This window comes from Artibeus jamaicensis, unplaced genomic scaffold, assembly GCF_021234435.1.
Source record: "Artibeus jamaicensis isolate MK-2021 breed Jamaican fruit bat unplaced genomic scaffold, CSHL_Jam_final scaffold_369, whole genome shotgun sequence".
In the NCBI taxonomy this organism is placed as follows: domain Eukaryota; kingdom Metazoa; phylum Chordata; class Mammalia; order Chiroptera; family Phyllostomidae; genus Artibeus; species Artibeus jamaicensis.
In genome coordinates this window covers 2,851,791-2,870,843 of record NW_026522042.1, presented here as the reverse complement: position 1 = coordinate 2,870,843, position 19,053 = coordinate 2,851,791, and the positions used below count along the sequence as shown (strand labels likewise).

At 52.1% G+C, this 19,053-nt stretch overlaps 1 protein-coding gene across 1 annotated transcript in view; it reads left to right on the top strand.

Moving 5' to 3' along the window:
• ITGA2 (integrin subunit alpha 2) overlaps positions 1-19,053 on the top strand; it is a 79,864-nt gene that overhangs the window by 13,357 nt on the left and 47,454 nt on the right. Inside the window, exons 2-4 of the mRNA XM_037145114.2 lie at positions 2,939-3,059; positions 14,743-14,852; positions 17,412-17,503. Of these exons, the coding sequence (XP_037001009.2) occupies positions 2,939-3,059; positions 14,743-14,852; positions 17,412-17,503 (323 nt within the window). The remainder of the gene's footprint in view (positions 1-2,938; positions 3,060-14,742; positions 14,853-17,411; positions 17,504-19,053) is intronic.

Here is a 19,053-nt window from a genome sequence, read left to right as displayed (position 1 = left end):
AAGGGGGCTACGTACAGGGGTCCGTGTGGACGGGGGCCGGTTGCAGGAGAGGGGCATTGCACTTGGGGGGCCTGCTATTTCTGTCCCAGCAAGAAGTTGCAGCCTGTGCTTTGTCCTGGAGGGCGGGGCTGTCGTCCCCGGAGGCCACGGGCTGCAAACACACTCTGAGGAGTGCGGGTCGGATGGCGCTTCCCCTGAAAGATAGCTCTATGTCCTGGCCCCCCAAATCTGTGAATGTTGCCTCTTTGGAGAGAGGGTCTCTGGAGCTCTCCCCTGGAGACTGTCGGGAGACACGTGGATGCTGAAGGTGCCTCCGGGCAGGTTCAGAGCTGCGTGCAGACTGCGTTGTTGGAAACTGGAGGAGAGGGGTCCTCCCTGCAACATGGCAGAACCTGTGGCCTCACTGCGTCCCCCAGACGCGTGGGAAGGGGAGCTTTCAAGCAATGAACTTAGATATTTGGCAGATTTCCAAGCAAAATATTCACATTTTTTCTTGCCGAATGTAGTAAAACGCAGGAGGAGATAAAAGATGGTAGTTAATGACTAGAGAAATGTCAACCTATCCGAATTACAAAAAAATTCTCAAAGCACATATAAAAAGACTCGCGTTGGGCAGCTGTGTGCCAAGGAGGCCGGGTGTGCGTGGACAGCGTTTTGCTGCTCAGCCTGGGCCTGGCGTTCCTGGGGTGCGAGGCCCCGTCTCAGCGAAGCCAGAAGGGGATGTGGCATCACGTCCAGGGGAAGCCTGGGGAGACCTTTCCAGTCTAGCGGCACAGACCCCACCACACACCCAGCAGACCCACAGGGTGTCCAGGATTGTGTTCTCCACAAAAATGCGGCCGCCTTGGGCTGAAGGGTCAGGCCTTGACTCCTCAAGGCATCTGACCGCAGAGTTTATACTATACGTGTGTTAGATTATATACATACACGGGTACATATGTATATAGACATATATATACACACACTATATGCACACTTACATCATAACATAAAATTTAACCGCCAGACAGTACAATGAACTCCATCATGATTTCGTGTTACTACCGAGTCCACCAGGGTCTAATTAACGGGGGGGAATGATGTCGTCATACAGTCACGTGGTCTATCAGCACTAGACATTACGAAGTGGGGGAGCGGTTCGACATCATCTCCCCAAGCTTTACCAGTGCTAGATGACTGGGTAGCACATTTCAGTAGCACTTTTGAGTCTGCAAAATGGGGGGATGTCCAACTGCTCATTGGAAATGCCAGTTTTCTGAATGTGTGGTTTAGTTCTTTGCTTAACTGGCTACTGTATTTGCTTATTTTATTCTTTGCATTTTCTTTCCTCAAAAGTAAAAATGATCACTCTGGGTTGGTAGTTGGTGAGAGTGTCGTCCTGATACACCAAGGTTGTGGGTTCCATCTCCAGTCACGGAGATGTATACAGGAAGCAACCCATAAATGCACGAGTAATGGAACGGCCAGTCGGTGTCTGTCTCAGAAACCTCAGAGTGAGCAGTGGTGCGTCGGAGCAGCGGGTGGCGGGGAGAGAGTTTGCAAATGGAGCCCCGTGTGGGTTTTGCCACTGGGTATTTCAGAAGTGTCTTTTGTTCTCCTCCCGGGAGCTTCTAAACACAAATGGGCTGTGCCCTCTGGAGGGAACAGATCCCGGGTAGAATGAATGACTTGGGCACCTAGAGAGGGAACTCCTCTGCACCCCCAAAGCGTCTTCAGTGGCACCGGTGCCCGCGCTGCTTCTTCAGAGCCCTGGACAGCGCTGGCTCCAGAGGGCAGCACAGCGGAGGGCGGCCCTGTGCCCTGTGCTTTCTGTGCCCGACTCATGGACTCAGGGCCCAGCGTGCTCGCCTGGTGCTGGCCAGAGAGCGGGCTGCTCCCTTGTGAAAACACATGCGGATGTGACTTTGATGTTAGGTTTTAAGGAGTTCACTCTGCCTTCGGTGTCTACAAAGCTAAACAATGACCCCAGTGGCAGGAAGCAGAGTCCTGTCTTGACAGAACATCAAGATCCAGGCACCCTTCTTTTTCCTGATGAAGGACAAGGTGAAGGGCAGGGTGGAGGGCAGCCAGCATTAATGGTCTTGGTACAGAGGGAGCCAGAATCACTGGACTCTCTCTCCCCTCCTTCTTTTTCCATAGAAACACGTTTTTTTCAAGAACGTCTATCAAGGCTGTACCCTTCTTGGTCTTTGTTTTTCAAAATGATCATGTCTAGAACGTTCAGAAAGAAGCGTCCAAAACACAACCACTTCCGACAGTTCCCACTGGTGCCGAAGGGCAGTGTCCACTCTCCCTGCACTGTCCCCTCCAACAATGATCCCTGCTGCAAGGAAGTCACGCGGCCGTCCAGGCAAGGGGACTCCGCTCCCTTCTCTGACAGGGTCAGCTGCACTCATTCAACAGACATTTCACAGTGGCCACGCCAGGGTCTTCCAAAGACTCAGCAGAGATAGAAGTCGCCCCCAGATCCTCCCCTCCGGAGGCTCACAGTCTTTTCCTGTCAGAAAGGACCAATAGGACTGAAGCTGCTTAAAAATCCCTTGAAGTGATAAGGGGGTTGAAAAGTTCAAGCTCTTGAAAACCAGACAGCCTGTGCTCAAATCCTCTTGTCGCTCTTATCACTCTCTCTCCGCTTTTGAGGCCTGCTTTCCCCAGGGACCTCAGGCTTCTCTGGGAGGCAGTTGAGACATTAGCAGGCACTTCTTAGAGCTGCTCCTGAGGGTGATGAGACCATGAGTCACACATGTCAAGTAGGAAGAGACTGGAGCAGGAGGAAGCATGGTGCCGGCCCCAAATAAGTGCCCCAAAGCCGTAGTTACTATTTCTTGGTAAACTGATAAGAACGGTGGTGTCAGATAAAAGTGGGCATTGAGAATTATATTCAGAATGTACATTCCCACATTGTAAATATGGGCTGTGTTTTAATTTTTCTTACCAGGCATTTTAAACTGCTGTACAGCCTACAACGTCGGTCTCCCGGGAGCGAAGATATTCTCCGGTCCTTCGAGCGAACAGTTCGGTTACACGGTGCAGCAGTTTATCAACCCGACGGGCAGCTGGTAAGGGTGTTCTCTTCTCCGTTGTTGCAATGAAAACACTACGTGTGTTTAATATTGGACTGCAATCGCTTGTTGAAATGGGAACATGAATATATTATTGATGAGTAGGCCACAGATATTTTTAAATGGAGGATTTTTCTTTGAGAGTTGATAGATGGATAATTCATGGGATGGCGTAGTCCTACTTTCTAAAAACCTGAATAGAAAAGTTTCTCTAAATAGTCCATAGCCAACTTCATAACCCCAGTTCTGACCATGCAATAGATGGTAGATGTATCTCTATTTCCTTGTCTGTGAACTGGCAACTTCTGAGCTTCACGAGTGTTCAGCTGGCCGGTGGTGCCACTGGGCCATGTCTAAGTGACAGAATTGCTCTCTAAGTTTTCTCCTCCCACACGGCTCCGTCTGCTGGTTTCATTCTAAGTCAGCCTTCCCTGCCTCCCGCGGTGAAGGTCCTCCCAGACACGTATGCAGAGGTCGCAGGGTACCTCTCTCCGTGTATTCGACATCTTTCAGTTTTTTCCCAGAAGTGCCCTATGTTTTTCAGGGCTGAGTAGTGGCCACATTTATAAACCATGGTTACAGCGCATTTATAGGGGCTGGGCAACTGAGGTGTATAGTTGTGCGTGTGCAAAACAGTTTACTCTTGCATTATTATTTATTAGTTGTTGTGTTACTTCCCATGTGAAAAATCTAAACCTCCTCCTGCGTTGCCCCATACACAACCGGCTTCATGGGTATGGAAATACACGCTCCCATTGCTGGTTTATTTCGCATGAATTATGACAATAAACCCAGATTGCTCTGAAAGGTGTCAGTGGGCAGGAAGGCTACAGGTCCTCTTCTGCCAGAGCGGGTGCCCCCTGGTGGACAGGACCCTGCCAGTGCAGCCTCACCCCCTGTAGCAGGGGCAGCTCCAGACTTACCTGGACCTTCAAATCCTGGGTCCTCTACCGCTCTTGGCAGTGACTGAGTGGGCTTGTCAAGTAAGGGCTGTAATGTATAGCCTGTGTTTCCCTAGGTGAACTTATGTTTGATGTTCTAACAAAATAAATTCAAAGAAACAGAATACAGATTATCCCCATTTCAGAGCATGGCTGTCTGTGATGGGGGACCAAAGGCACACTGTTACCCTTGGAGAGGGCAGTGTGTGTGAAGGGCATTTGTCAGTCGTCCCGAAGGACGAGAGCAGTTGGGATGTGATCATTTGGGATGTGAGACAAAGAGAAAGAGAATCTCACCAGCTGATGAGACTGAAGACCCTTGACTCCCCCCTTCCTCTCCTCTCCCCCGTGTCCCATCCAGGAGCCAGTCCCGTCGACCCGACCACCAAAATAAATAGGATAGCAGCAGGTTTGTCACTGAGAGCCTTGCAAGTACCGTGGTGGCAGCTTCTCAACCCCCTCCTGCCACCCTTCTAACCCCTCTTTACTCTCTTCTCCGTAGCCAGGGCAAACTCTTTAAGGCGATCCCAATATTGTTGCTCCCTAGATTAAACCCCTCCCGGTGGCTGTCCACAGCAAGTGGAATGAGCTCACATTCCTTAAAGGACGCTTCTCGGGCTGGTCTCCATTGGCCACTCCTGTCTCCTGTTTGACACCTTCGCCCTTGTTCCTGGAGCTCCCAGAATGCTGGCTCTTGTCCTGAGCACACCAAGGTCATTCCTGCTCGAAGCTTCTGCACGTGTTTCTGTCCTGGAAGGAAGGGTCTGCCCAAGGCATCCCCGAGGCTGGCCGGTTCGTGTCTTGGTCTCAGCCCCGGGGTCTCCTGTCCATGTGAACAAGCGCTCACCACCCCCCTCGTCACTCTGCAGCGCTTTACGCCGATGGAATTTCTGTAGAGCCGTCGCCACTCCCTGAAACAGTCTTTACGTCCTTAGCTGCTCCTGATGTCTCTTCTTCCCAGCCTCTGGGTAGAGGGACACTGTCTTGTTCACTCTTGTGTCCTCCAAACCGCACCCACAGTGCCATCTGGCGTAGAGTGGGGGACCAATAATCATTTGTTGAGTGACCGAGGGGAAGTCCCATTTCCAAATGATTCACCTGAGGAACACTACCAAGTGCGCTCCGGAGAGAGGCAGGTGCAGGAGCTGAACTAGACCTTCAGACGCACCGTGATGGTCTGCTCGCTGGGCGCGGCCTGGCCGGGGACAGCCTGCCACTGCTCGAGGCTATTCTTCGTAAGAAACGGTTTTCCCGGGACAGGCTCGGATTAGAGGTGGTGAGCCTGTCAAGGATGCCAGGAAGCAACCGCGGGCCACATTGCACGTGGGAAGTTAGGTGAGACCAGAAGGGACGACAAGGTGACGGGGAGCCAGCAGGCAGAGGCCTGGGAAGAGTGAGAGGCACCCCACCCCCTTGCTGTCTTCGGGGTTCCCTCAATCATGCAGAACTTTGTTCAAAGGCCATTGCATTAGTGGTTTGTGGCGAGATTCCGGTGTGCGTGAGGTCAAGTCCAGGGACACTAGACATTCCTAAGTCGCACGTTGGCCTCGTCAGGACATCCCTGAGAGTCGTGTAAATATAAGACAGTGGCGGTCAGGAACCGAGGCACCACGGTTAAGTGACTGGCGGGCTCCTGCTTGCACCCCCAGGGCAGAGCTTTCTGGCAGGGTGCAGAGTGGGGCTTGCCATGACCTTCCTCCCTAAAGCCTGGGCTCGGCCACCAGCCGGGGTGAGCTCCCCCACCCCACGAGAGGGAGGGGAAGGCGAGTCCCTGTCTGACCCGAGGGCGAGGCCCTTTGGGGGTGTCAGCGGGCAGGAAAGAACAAGCGCTGTTCCTCTCTGACCACTCATTTGGGAGCTGCTGTTTCGGTGGCATTTCCCTCCACGCGCTCTGACCGGCCTCACACTGTGTTCTTTGGGGCGCAGCTCCATCTCCCGGCCCTTGTGTCTCCCAACAGCTGGCCTCCCGCTCCGGTCTGCGTTCTCTAAAATTCACACTTCGCTCTCTTTCAAGTGCCACTGTAGCTGTTTCACACGGCCCCTGTTTCCGAGAATGTATAGGCACATTCGACGTTGGTACCCACAACACGTTAGCAAAATGTGTTACTGGTTTTGTGTACTGTACTTTTTTTACCCGGAGGAATTTGCTCTGAAAATAGTGGCAGTGAGGCTCTGAGAATTCTGGGGCCTTCTGAAGGGTCCCCGACAAGTTCCAAAGCAGGTTCCCTCCCAAGCAGAGCGCCAGTGCACCCCTTGGTCCGTAGGTGCCGCTGTGGTCTGCTCCCCCCGGCCGTGTGGCCTAAGGGTCGTGGGGCCATCTGCCCGGGAGTCGCCCCTCATTTCACACACAGACTGTTCCAGGCAGACGATGCAATCCTCATCACACACACGGCACAGGGGGTGGGCGTGTGTGCAGCCCTTGCCCGGAAGCTGGTGGGGCGCACGCTGGGTCTGTTCGTCTTACCCGGAGGCCTGTCCCAGGGCCACGCCAAGCTCATCTCATGACTCAAGTACACGAGAACGTCATAGTCACTTGTGTGACGAGGGTTGTCTGGGAACAAGGGGGGTATTTCCAGTGGCAGAATTGTGGGTTTTTGTTCCAGTGACAACCATAAGGTCTATATTTAGAGCTTATTCACAGAGCTAAATTCATAGATTGTCTGTAAGAGAATTGTGGGTAGATGATAAAGAAGAAACATTCATTTCCATTCCAGACCTTAGAGATTGTCCTGCAGTGTGCTGGTAAAAACAATACCTGGAATTTATCGAGTATTTATTCTTCACCAAACACGTAATACTCATAGTCCTTCTGAGAGCTTCGTAAAGTCATTACCCTGTTTGCAAACAAGGGGACTGAGACTTAAACAGTTTGTCTAAGATTACAGAGCTAGTAAACAATAAATCTAGGGCAGCTTAATGCAAAACAGATAAAATGTGCTAAGTGTACACTGTTTTTATTAGTATCCAAGGAGGAGAGTGACTGGATGTAATTGGCATGTATAAATAATGTTTAAATATAGTTTTCATATCGACTTCATGAAGTCAGATCGATGTCAGTATTTTGAATTGAAAGTTCTGTCGCAGAAAGCGTGACCCGGCCTGGGCACAGGTGAGAGTTAGCATCTGTCTTCTCGTTCTCTCCTGGAGAGAGGTTTGTCCTCTAAGTCTCAGGCCGGAGCATGAGGGTTTACCCTCAGCTTCACCAGGAAGAGCCAAGGGACTCCGGCAAAGTCACAGCACCTCCCTGGGGCACAGCGTCCCCCCTACCAAACCGGAGAGTTTGGGGTGCCTTGGGAGAGGATAAAAGCAAAGCACTCCGGAGGTGGTGCCCAGGCGAGGTGTTCTCTGAGAGCCAGGCACTAGCAACGCGGGAGAACGCCAGGATTCCCCGTAACTGGCTCTGCCCTGCATGTCCCCGCTCCGCTCCCCCAGTCTCTCATCTGACCTGGATGAGCTTCGGTTCGCTTCTTCTTGTCCTTGGCCATGAACTCTATTCCAGTCCCTTTTCTGCAGCAGCCATGCCGTTGTCTTTGAAATATCAGCCAGAATCCTCTGTTATGTTTCTTTGTAAATGTGACATCTTCTTGACATTCGGTTGTCAGGCGGGGCCACATTTCACATGCTTGCTGCGCTTATTACAGGGTTTGCATGCATTTTAAATCCTGGACATATGAATTCCATTTTGCTCTTTCATTTCACTTTAGCTGTTGTCCCTAACTTTTAACTTAGTCCAATGTTTTTATCATGTAAAAGTATTAGAAATCTGGCTGCAAGATATTGCCATGGAATGAATAGGTGTGTCTTCCACCAACAGCAACTTTCCCTGGTCCAGCAGCAGGGGCAGGATAAGTGGAACCAGGAGCCTTCCTGCCCCCGCGGACCACCGCGGTGTTGACTCAGCTACATCCGTCACATCGTAGTTGTCTTTTTTCCCACTAAGTGAAAATAGTCTTTGTGGTTACATTGTTTCCAGGGCTTGTGTTGTTCCTCATCACTAAAAGTCCGCAGTAGAAAGGGCACGTTACACGTTCCCTGCTCTGCCCCGCTTCTCCGGGCCCCCACCTGGGCACAAATTTGTGAGGCACCTGGGAACACACACGCGCCTTCTCCTGTGACCCGTGTGGGAGAGAGCTGCTGCCCTGCAGGTCTGAGGGGAGACCTTCATCGACCTTCAGGCTCCTCCTTGCCTCACTCACTTGTCTTACCACACTGAGCTTCACTCCCTGTTAACACCTGGATGTCCGTCTCTGGAATAAAATTCATGTACAAAGTGAAACGGGTCCCCCCATCTTCCTGGTGGCCAAGTGTCTGAGCTGTTTCCATCCTACCTGGGGACTGCCGTGTGGCCCCCCTGGAACCATCGGCCCCTTTGTTCCTGGTCCACGTGGTGGGAAGACTGAGCCCCCCTCCCTGGGAGAGGCCTGAGTGCAGCCAGTGCAAAAGGCAGACTCGGGGATTCGGAGCAGAAGCGCTCAGGTTCAGGGCTCGGCTCTATTGCCAGTCGGACCAGTTGATGCAGCTTCGTTGTGGGAGGACCGGGCTAGGGACAGCTCCTGACCTCGCAGAGCGTCTGCGCGGGTCTGAGGAGCTAATGCCCATGAACCGTGTTGATGAACAGGTAGCAGTTTGTAAACCCTGTGGCTCCCCCAGTTCGTGTCCTTGATAAAACAACCATCTGCCAAAGCACCTGGTTGAAAGGTACTGCTCATGGGCTTTGATTTATAAAAACATGGTCCCTTCAAAGTCATTTCTTCTCTCCCCACCGGGGCCCAAGAATGTTGAATTGATACCGCCACAGGCTTTAAACTGAGTATTTCGGCTTTTGGCTTTCACTCCAGGAAAACTGCCTGTAACAGAGTCTGCTTTTATCGATTCCTTTGCTTCCAGCACAAAAGCTCATCCCGAGAGACAGCAGCGAGCCTCCCAGGAGCAGCTGCAATGGGGCTCAGGCTCCGCAGCTGGGAGGGGGGCCGGGGGTGGGCAGCTGTCCCGCTGCTGAGGGAGGGAGCCAGCCGGGCACCAGAGAGGCCTCGGGCGGTGCCACGAGGCTGAGATACGCAAAGTGCCCTGCAGGGAGCACCAAGGACCTTAGGTATCACATCTGTGACAGCGATGTTTCCCAACCCAGCGCTGGAAATGACCTCGCTGTACCTGCCTCCCTCCTTCCCGGGGACTCGGAGTCCTCCCTGGTGAACTCTGCTCCGAAAGTCCCTTTCAGGTGACAGTCGGGAGGCCGGTCACCCTGGGGAACCCGCCAGTCCTTCCTGTTGTCAAGGGCTTGGAACTCCGCTGTCCGAGAAACGATGCCCATGTGCTATAGGCTCTGATATCCGTGTGGGTGTTGTGAACAACAGGGCTCTAACCCCGCGTAAATACCCCCTGGGCGGCTGACCGCCCCTCCCCCGAGGCCCTCTGACTTCGATGCTGCACCTCAGGTGGCTGGCTCCCTCCTTACCTGATGTCCGCTACTTTCCTTGGCTCATTGTTTTTTTCTTAAAATTCAAACCCTAAGCTCCTGGTGGCCTTACCTTCAAAATACACCTAAAATAAGGACAGTCTCCCCTTATTTTAAGGAGCCACCCCACCTCCCACCACCCCCCCGCCCAGGTTATTGAGTGTCTGACCTGTGCTCCGATGTAGTCATCCTCAGGAGAGCAGCCTTCACGTCCTTCTAGAATGAGTCCGATCCCATCGCCACTGTGCCCCAACCCCTCCTAGGGCCTTCTCGTCCCTCAGAGGGAAGCGGAGTCCTCGCCCCACCTCCCACCTGACTTCATCCCCCGCCCCCGCGTCCCCCAGCCCACATGCCGGCCCAGCCACAGCCTGGTCCGCTCTTCCTCCAGCACCTGTGGGTTAGTCCTCGAGCTCCTCCGAATCTTTGCCTGAATGTCACCTTCTCCGTGAGACCGTCCTTGACCATTCTCATAGGAATTCCAGTGCCCCGCACTCCTAACTCCATCCTGCTCAGTTTTCCACGGAGCGCCGATCACCATCACCCCGTGCGTCACTCACACATTAAATTTGTTCTCTCTCTCCCCCCCGCTGGAACGTAATTAGCTCCACGAGGCTGGAGAGCTCTGACCCACTCGTTACCCCCAGGGCTTTGACTCCGGTCTGGAACCCTCCCAGGCTGTACCCTGCCCACGGCCAGGACTTGCCATTTTTGTGGGAAGGGTGCCCCCTGGAGTTGTGCAGAACGCCAGCCCGTAGGATCTCTGCAAGCGTTTGCTGAATCAAAGAAGACGTGTTTTGCCCTACTCTTGATGTCTGTCAGTAATCAATCCTCAGAAAAATCGCCAATATTGAAGGAATGCTTGCCGAGCTCGGAGGCTCACAGACCGAAGGCAGGCATTTGTAACCGCCCCTGCATGGTGGGTTGGAAGCAGCCTGGGCCACCATAAGTACTGTTTACCAACCGAAGAAGGAATTTTGGATTCCAGTGGAGGTGGGCAAATTGGCTCTGTTTGGGAACTCTACCTAACCACTATTTTGCCACGGGATAATTGGATGGTGAGTTATTTAAATCGGTCTTGGAGGAGCTCCCACTTTCACTGTGGGAGGAGAGGCGTTCATACCTCGGGATCCTGTGTCGTCAGAGACTTGGCACACACAGTTACAAGGTGGGGTCCGTGGCTCAGGAGAGACCCTGACTCATTTCGCAGGGTTTGCCCACTCCCTCGCCACCTTCGTCACCTCCTCCCCGAACGTGGCTTCTCCTGCTACAGTTGACCACAATATTTGTGGAAAGTATACCAGCCTCCCTGCTCCACCTGTCTGATTAGTTTAAGAATGTCACAGTTCCGTCGGACTGGTCACTGCTGATGTCAGGCCCCCTCGTGGAAGTGACGAGGGGAGGCTGCTGGGGACAGCGCCAGTGAAGGAGGGGGCGGTGGTTCGGGGGACTTCCTCTGTGGTCGCTGGCTTGACCCGCAGGCTGCTGACCGGTGTGGGTCCCGATATTTGAAGGCTGTGCCCCACGTGACGAGGACCCCTTGTTGTTCTTCGCTGGCCACCAAAGTGGTCTGGTTGTCCACTGTTTCCTAGTGTCCGTGTTGAGAGTTTAAATGGCATAATACAGCCCTGACCGGTGTGGCTCAGTGGGTTGGCTGTCGTCCCGCAAATCAAAAGGTCACGGGTTCCATTCCTGGTCAGGGCATGTGCCTGGGTTGCAGGTTTGGTCCCCAGTGAGCACACGTATGAGAGGGAGCCAGTCGATGTTTCCGGCTCACATCAGTGTTTCCCTCTGTCCCCTCCCTCTCCTCCCCTCTCTCTAAAACAATGAAAATAATAAAAGTAAAAGCAAATGGCATACTGCTGGCAGATCTACATGGTTCTTTGAGAGAATGTTGAGGCCTTTCGAATCTCGCCATGATGTGGCACACGCTGAGCGGTGCCTGGGGGCCACGCCCTCAGGGCCTGCAGAGAGGTCGGCAGCCCGACTCCCCCACAAGGTGCAGGGGACGGGGGTGCCCAGGAGATGCCTAGTCGGCGGGAAGCAGCAGGTGGCCTTGGAGCGTAGTCGGCGAGAGAACAGGTAGCCAGTGGTGTGGCTTCCCTGCCGAAAGCTCTGAGGGGCACGTGGGTAAGTTTTAGATGAGAAACGCAACCTTCGCCCCTGGGTGGCTCCTCTGGGCTGTGGGAGGTGGAAGGGGAACAGCCCGACCGCACCGGTCTGTCGGACATCGCCTGCTCTTCCGTGCGTGTGGCCAGCACAGCCTGCCCCCACCCAGGGTGGACGGGGCCCGCAGGATAAACTGGGCCGCTGTGTCTCCCGGAGCACGCGGCCGCGGCTCTGTGGTTCAACTCCTAGAAGGTTCTGGAACGCTGCCCAGCCGTTCACATAGTTTTCGCAGTCTGGGCCCAGGCCAGGCCCCGTAGCCCCGGGGAGGAAGGGGGAATGACAGAGGGCGAAGAGTTTGGGCTTTGGAAGCGGTTCCACGTGGCTCTCACCAGCTGCGTGCACATGAAATCGGATCCTGCTAGGAAGGCCTCACGCCCGGTGCCCGGTTTCCTAAGACTTGCTGGAGTTGACACCCACTCCTGGCAGGCCCGGGGCGGGGCAGCCCTTCCCCCTGCTGCTTCTTGCTGGGATGGGCCATTTGTCCCCTGCAGACTCCCCCCCAGCCCCGCGCTGCAGAGCCGACACGTGGAGCTCGTGGGGGGCAGCCAGCGGGGCAGCCACTGGGGGGCGCACTTTCCTGTCAGCTCGGTTGGGTTTACCTCTAATTTCTTTTAACTTTAACTTCAACGGTGAGAAGAGAATGAAAGTTTTCATTTAAAACAAAAATTTTTTTAAAGCTAAAAGCCCTGGCTGGTATGGCTTGGCTGCTTGGAGTATTCTTCCACAACCGAGAAGTTGCAGGTTCGATTGCTGGTCAGGGCACTTCTGATTCCAGGTCCGGTGTATACAGGAGGCGGCTAATCAGTGTTTCTCTCTCATCCTTGCCCTCTCTATCAAAGCAATGAAGAAGTGTTCTCAGGTGAGGATAAATACATACATAATGCCAAAAATATTTTTTTCTACTAAACGTTTCCTCAGCCAGCAGAGTCCTTTTAAATACCAGCGTAGCGGCGTCCGCTCCTTTCCGCATTCATTTGCTTGGTCGTTCATTTGTCCACTGGCAGCTCCTCGACGTCACTGCCCAGGCCCGGTCTCGCCCCCACCCTCCCTCACCCGAACAGGGTCGGCAGGCAGGCAGGGACCACAGGGCCAGCGGTGCACGTGGGGACACTGCCCCCGTGTGGAAGCCCCCGCGAGGCCCCCTTGCCCACAGGCAGAAGAGCCGGGGGGGCGTCCTGGAGGCCGTGGTGCCTAATGGCAGACTTAACAAAACTGTCGGATCTCACCAGGCAGGACGCGGGCTGCGTGGAGGTTTGGAAGCCAGAGAGCTTCTGAGTGGGCGGAGGAGCTGCGTTGAACGTGCCTGAGTTGAAGGCGGCATTTCGGGGAGGTGCGTGGGAGGCGAGTGTTGGGGGGGCGCTTCTATCTCCCTGTGTCTTTCTCGTGCTTGAGATGTGTCCAACCCTCAAAAATCACAGAGGTCGTGGTGGCAGGTCCCCCTGTGGGAAGAAGGCCAAGTGCTTGAGCAGACGACGCTGAAGGATGGTTTCACAGCACAGAGGTCTCCTCCGAAGTTCCCTCCCCTCCGAGGCCTGGTGCGTGGGAGGGACATGCGCTGGCGTGAATCGCACTTCCGGGCCAGCCGCTCCCTTCACGCCAGCAAATGCTGAGTCCCACCGACAGCCAGCATTTAGATTTCTTTGTCAAAACCTCACCCATGTGCCTGGTGTCATTGTGATCCTGTCTACAGTTAACGTTTCAACAGGTAAGTCGTGCTAAGTGCTATGCTCATGAGAAGAAAGCTCTTCCAACTCTAACCTTAATCAGCGTAAATCGAATTAAAGTATTCAAGTGCGCTCTATGAAATAGTAGAGAATAATTCTATAAGATGAAAAAGCAGAGAAAGGTATTCCTGAGCCATGAGCTGTCTCTCAGAATGATCTGTGTCCCCCGTCCCCTTGGCTAAGAATGCTGACACCCACCCTTATCCTGTGACCATTTTCACATCTTTTCATTCGCTTGTATAATTACTGTTTGCGTTGCCGAGTGTTTTAAACAGAATCACTATGTTTCCTAAACAGAAGTGTGCCTGCGCGCTCTCCGATCCACTCCAACACGTAGCCTGGGGCTCTTGTTTCACTGATAAGGACAGAGTATTTATACACAGGGAGCCTGAAGGAATGTAAGCATCATGGCTACACAATCTAATCCTTCCCAACTGTGACAGAGGAAAAAATGCTGAATTAAAGGCTCTTCTTGGCAACTGGAGCTGCCAAGTAACTCCCCTGCTCTAGTTTCTAGAAATTAGATGGTCACCTGGACTCTTCCGGTCCTTGCTGCTGTGGGGGGTGCTCGGTGCGCGGTCCAGCAGGGAAGCTGTGGGCTCTGGTTGGTGACGCTCGGAGGGAAGTGAAACCAGCCCGAGGGCGAGTGTGAGCGCCAGCTGCAGACCCCGTATCCTGTGTTCTGGCTGTAAACATGGCTGTTCTGTTTTTTGTTTTGTTTTTTTGCTAAGGATCCACTTACAGAAACAATCCACACAAAGCCATTTCCATAACTCATCTCCATAAATACCATGAAAGTTCTTAGGGCGCAGAGAGCACCTGACAAACAGGAGTTTTTGCTTTTGGATTTAACACCGATTCCTTCTTTAGGGTGGGACTGTCTGCAAGACAGCCACTAGCTACTAGCACCCAAAATGTTCCCTGTCTCTACGGATGCGTGCGCTGAGTACGAAGTGCACCGTGAATTTCGGAGACTTTCTGTGGAACAACTCAAATGTCAAGTAACTCGTCAATAATGCTAGTTTGGGTATACTGGGTTAAAGTATATTATTTGATGTCATGTGTGGCTTTTTAGTTTATTAACGTAGCTACTAGACAACTCACAAATGACATTCTTGGCTGACGTAGGTGGCGTGCGCCGGGCTTCCCTTGGTCAGCTCCATGTTGGAGAGACCTCCCAGGAGGCTGGGGCCAGACAGCCTCGAGGTCAGCCAAGAGGTTGGGGTTGGGGTTAGGGAAACGGGTCCAGTTATAGCTGAACACAGAAGAGCTGTCCACTAAGCACACACGGAAATTGCGGTGAATGTGTTTTCCCACGGTTTTGTGGTCAGTTTTCCCCTGAAGAAACATTAGCTACCATTTCAGCTCTAATGAAAAAAAAATCCTGTGTTTAGGTTGCTGGTCGGGTCCCCTTGGGGCGGCTTCCCTGAGAACCGGATGGGAGACGTGTACCGATGTCCTGTCGGTCAGCCCGCTGCGACCTGTGAAAAGCTCAATTTGCAAAGTAAGTTCTCATGAGCAACGCGATTTTTTTACAGATAACAAAAGCTGTCTTGTGACAGACACGATTGAAAAATAATAGATCCAATCGTAGTTCTGTCTGAAAGAAATACAGGTGGCTTTTTTTGGCCTGTATTTCTTTTTTTTTTTTTTTAAGGATTTTATATATTTATTTATTTTTAGAGAGAGGGGAAGGGAGAGAGAAACATGGATATGTAAGGGAACATGGATCGGTTGCCTCTGTGCGCACCCCAGCCAGGGACCTGGTCTGTAACCCAGGCCTGTGCCCGGACTGGGAAATGAAACTAGGGACCTTTTGGTTTGGGGGACAACGCCCAACCCACTGAGTGGCACCAGGCAGGACCGCCTGTATTTCTCTTTTTCCAGTTATATGGGGCCCGGTTGCATCCAAATTTCCAACATGCTTTGAAGTCCTGATCTGATACAATGTGTGGGAGACCCACAGCCCCCGGACCCTCCATCTCCCCCCCCCCCAGAGTGCGAACCAATTCCCCCCGATATTTAGGGTTATTTTGCTGATTATTGACAGACATCTGAGGCTGCGCACACCTCTCTCTCCTCAAACAAACCTCAAAGTGTAGCGATGTCAGTCCTAGGACTGACCTCGGAGGGGCTGTGTCCACATGATGTCATTCTAGTCAAAATGTTCACGGCTGGGAATTACCTGTAACCTTTGGGATTACCGTTTACCGCTCACATCTCAGATGCTTTCTATTAATGCAAAAAGTTCCCCAAAGTGACTGAAAACCTACATGAGTCACGCTTCTACCCTGCACTTCCTGATGCAAGTGAAAATTACTCAGTTTGGTCATTTTCACCGATCAGAAGACTCGGCAGAGGGGAGTTGGAGCCGTGCAGAACCGAGGTGCGGGTCAGGGAGACGCAGCGCTGTGGGGATCTTTTAGGGGAAGGAGAGATTCGAAGCCAGGAGAGACCGGGACTTGGGCACAGGCAGGGGAGCTCTGACACCCCTCTGTCTACGCAGTGCCCTGCACAGTGTCTGGCAGGCCGCGGGGACTCAGTAAGCCCATTTTCAGTGAAGTGGATAAGTGTCACTGGTGTCAAACGCTGGAGGTGGAGGGCACGACCACCGAATGCAGATGGTCATCTTATTTAAGCCGCGTGTTGGGGATCATGGCCAGGGCTCTGCGGGCATTTTCAACACTCACCGTGGTGAAAACACATATGACGTGTGTAGGTACTAAAAACATGTACCAGACATGGGTGCTCAAGGGTCTTATTCTCTTACCCCTCATGTTGCATGTTACCTCTAACTTTTGAACACTTTGTATATAATTGTTTTTAATTATATACATGTCCTGGCACATTATCTTCCTAAATAAAAGTGCTGAATTTAAAAGAATAAAAATGTACACATAGAAGCTGTATTATTTCTCCTCCTGCATTCCATATCGTCATATTTTGCATCTTGTCTGGAGGACAAGCTGACAGGGTTGACGGGGAACGCAGGTGAGGAAGTGTGGAGGGGCAGGTATGTGGCGAACAGGGGTGAGGAGTGAGGGTGGACTTCGGTTTGCACAAGCTGAGTGGTGAGGAGAGTTAGGAAAACAGTCCGATGGGGTTAAGCGGGGTTAAGAAAAGATCTTTTTAATGAAAAGATGATCCTGTTTGTCAGGACAGGGGAAGGAGGCGGGAAGAAGGGGGTGACCATGAGTGGAGAGCAGAGTAACTGGGCGGAGCTAAGGCGCTGGGTAGTGAACCCTAGACAGACCGCTCCCCTCTCCAGAAACCAAGCAAAGTGGGGCCCTGGAGCGACCCTTCAGTGAACAGGGAGGAGTTTGCAGTTCAAGTGTGATCATCTTTTCTGCAGGGGACACGTGCACAGACAGGGATGGGACTTGGGCTGAGTTCGGAGGCTTGAGCAGGACAGTCGAGTTTTAAATCAGTCGCCCTGGGGCGTGAGGGCTGAGGGACCGTGGCACGCATCAGGGATGATGGGGAGGAGAGCTGCAGGGTCCCATAAGAGCAGATGAGCCCAGGGAGGGGGCCGGCACTGGTTGGATGTCAGGGCGGGGCTTGGAGAGACGTGTTTATTATTCGACAGGGCCGGCCTCAGGGTTTCCTTTTCAGAATCTCACGCTGTTGCTGTGAGCCAGAGTCTCCTGCAGAGCAGGATCTCACAGCACTTCACGGGTGTTTTTCCTGATCCAGGATGAAGCATTAGATAGAGTCATCGTGACCTTGAAAAGAGTAGGGGTGGCAAACTGGAGGCCAAACCGTGTCCTGGGCCGTGTTTTGTTTGGCCGGCACTTCACCAACGTTAAATTTAAACGCCAATCCATTTTGCCCGCTCCAGCCCCCACCCCTGGTAACAGACACCTGTACACACCTCCTGTGGGCAGGTGAGCAGCGGTCTCCAAAGGCCTCTGGTTTCTCCGCCCTTGACCTTCTACCTGAGCGTCTGGCTCTGTGACCCTAAATTCAACCCTACAAATACACCTGAGTGGGCTTGGATGTTTTTAAAAAATAACTTTCAATAAGTACGGAAATAGTCACTATTTACTTTTTTCCCCTTCGATAGCTTCCATAAGCATCCCCAATGTCACCGAGATGAAAACCAACATGAGCCTCGGCCTGACGCTCACCAGGAACGTGGGCACCGGAGGATTTCTCGTGAGTGTTTCCTGTGCAGATGCACTGCTTCTCTGGGAGGGACAAAGTCGGCGTCTCTCACCGCCCCGCCGGTCACAGAGAGCTTGGGGTTCAGGAGCGTGCTTGCCGATCGGTCATGCCACCCGGCTGTCCTCTGTGAAGTGGCAGCCTGTGGATGGGGAGTCTCCTCAACACACTCAGCAAAGTTCCAGCCACAGAACGTCGTGGAAAGGGGGAGCGGGAGGAACCCGGATTCTTTGCCCTTGGAAAGGGCGTCCGGCCTTTGTCGATAGCATCGGAGCTCTAGGCTGCAGGCAGACCTCCCTCCCAGGAGCACTCGAGCTGGTGCTGATTCCAGTGGGAGGGCTCGAAGCTAAGGGCACTATTGTGTTTAAGCATTGCCTGTAAGCTTTGGCTGATCTGATATTAATGAAGGCTCGCCTCATTTTATCTCATGTTAGTGTTTACTCTCATGTGCTTTCCAGAATGTTGAGAAAAGACATCGCAGATCAGTGAGACAGAATGCCTTACTTAGCAGGTGGCCTGGGCCAGTCAGGTGGTTAATGACCTGCACCTCCAAATCCACCTCCACATGAATTAAAGAGTGGATGTGTACCAGTAGAAGAAAGTGGGGATTTTCTGAAAGAGAGGAGAATTTCTGGGCTTAGAACTAACAAAGAAACGATACAGAAAATTGTTGAAAAGATTTGACTGTATAAAAAAAAAAAAACCATTGTACACTGGTGAAAGAAAGTTTAAGGGCAAGTAAAAGTCCGGTTGTGCTTCCTGTTCCCATCAGCTCTTACAGGCCCAGTTGTACCGTGGTGTTAATGCAGCCTGAGAAAGCTTGACTTTACGTTCACTGTATCTGTGACAGGCTAACCTGAAAGCCTATGTGTATAACTGCACTCTCCTGAAAATAGCTTCGGTTTTGAGCGATGTCCTTCTACTTTCTCCAGCAGATGTTAGCATTCAGACAGACTTTGTACCACCAGGTGAATCAGGTGTGGCTTACATCACGCGCGTCGCATCAGTTCGTAGATGAAGGTAGTGATGAATCTTCATGCTCTGCTCTCCCAGGGTCCGTATCATAGGGTGGCCTTCATCTTTTTTTTGGTTTGTTTGTTTATCTTTAAAATTGAATACATTCAGGAGGAGAAATATATGGAGACATAAGGATTTCACATAGAATGTGCTTCAAAACTTTTAACCTGTAACTTCAGATAAAGTAAAATTGCAAGAGAATTAGAGAGATTAATTTAATCATGCAGCAAGCAGAGAGGAAGGGAGGGCGGGCAGGAGAGACAGGTGTGTGGGAGAGAAAGAAAAAAAGGAGAAAGAAAAAATCCAGTTTTCTTTATATACCTAAGAAATCAAAAATCTTAAGATACTCTTAAGAATTATGTGGAAAACACCGACAATCATCACATTTTTTTTGAACCTGCTTAAATTCTGGGCTTACGGCAGGAATGTCGTTCTGGCATTAACAATTGGCACAGTCTGATTTCAACTTCTTAATGCTGTTTTCCATTGCTTTAAAAAAATTTTTTTTTGAATACTTCATGAGTTAT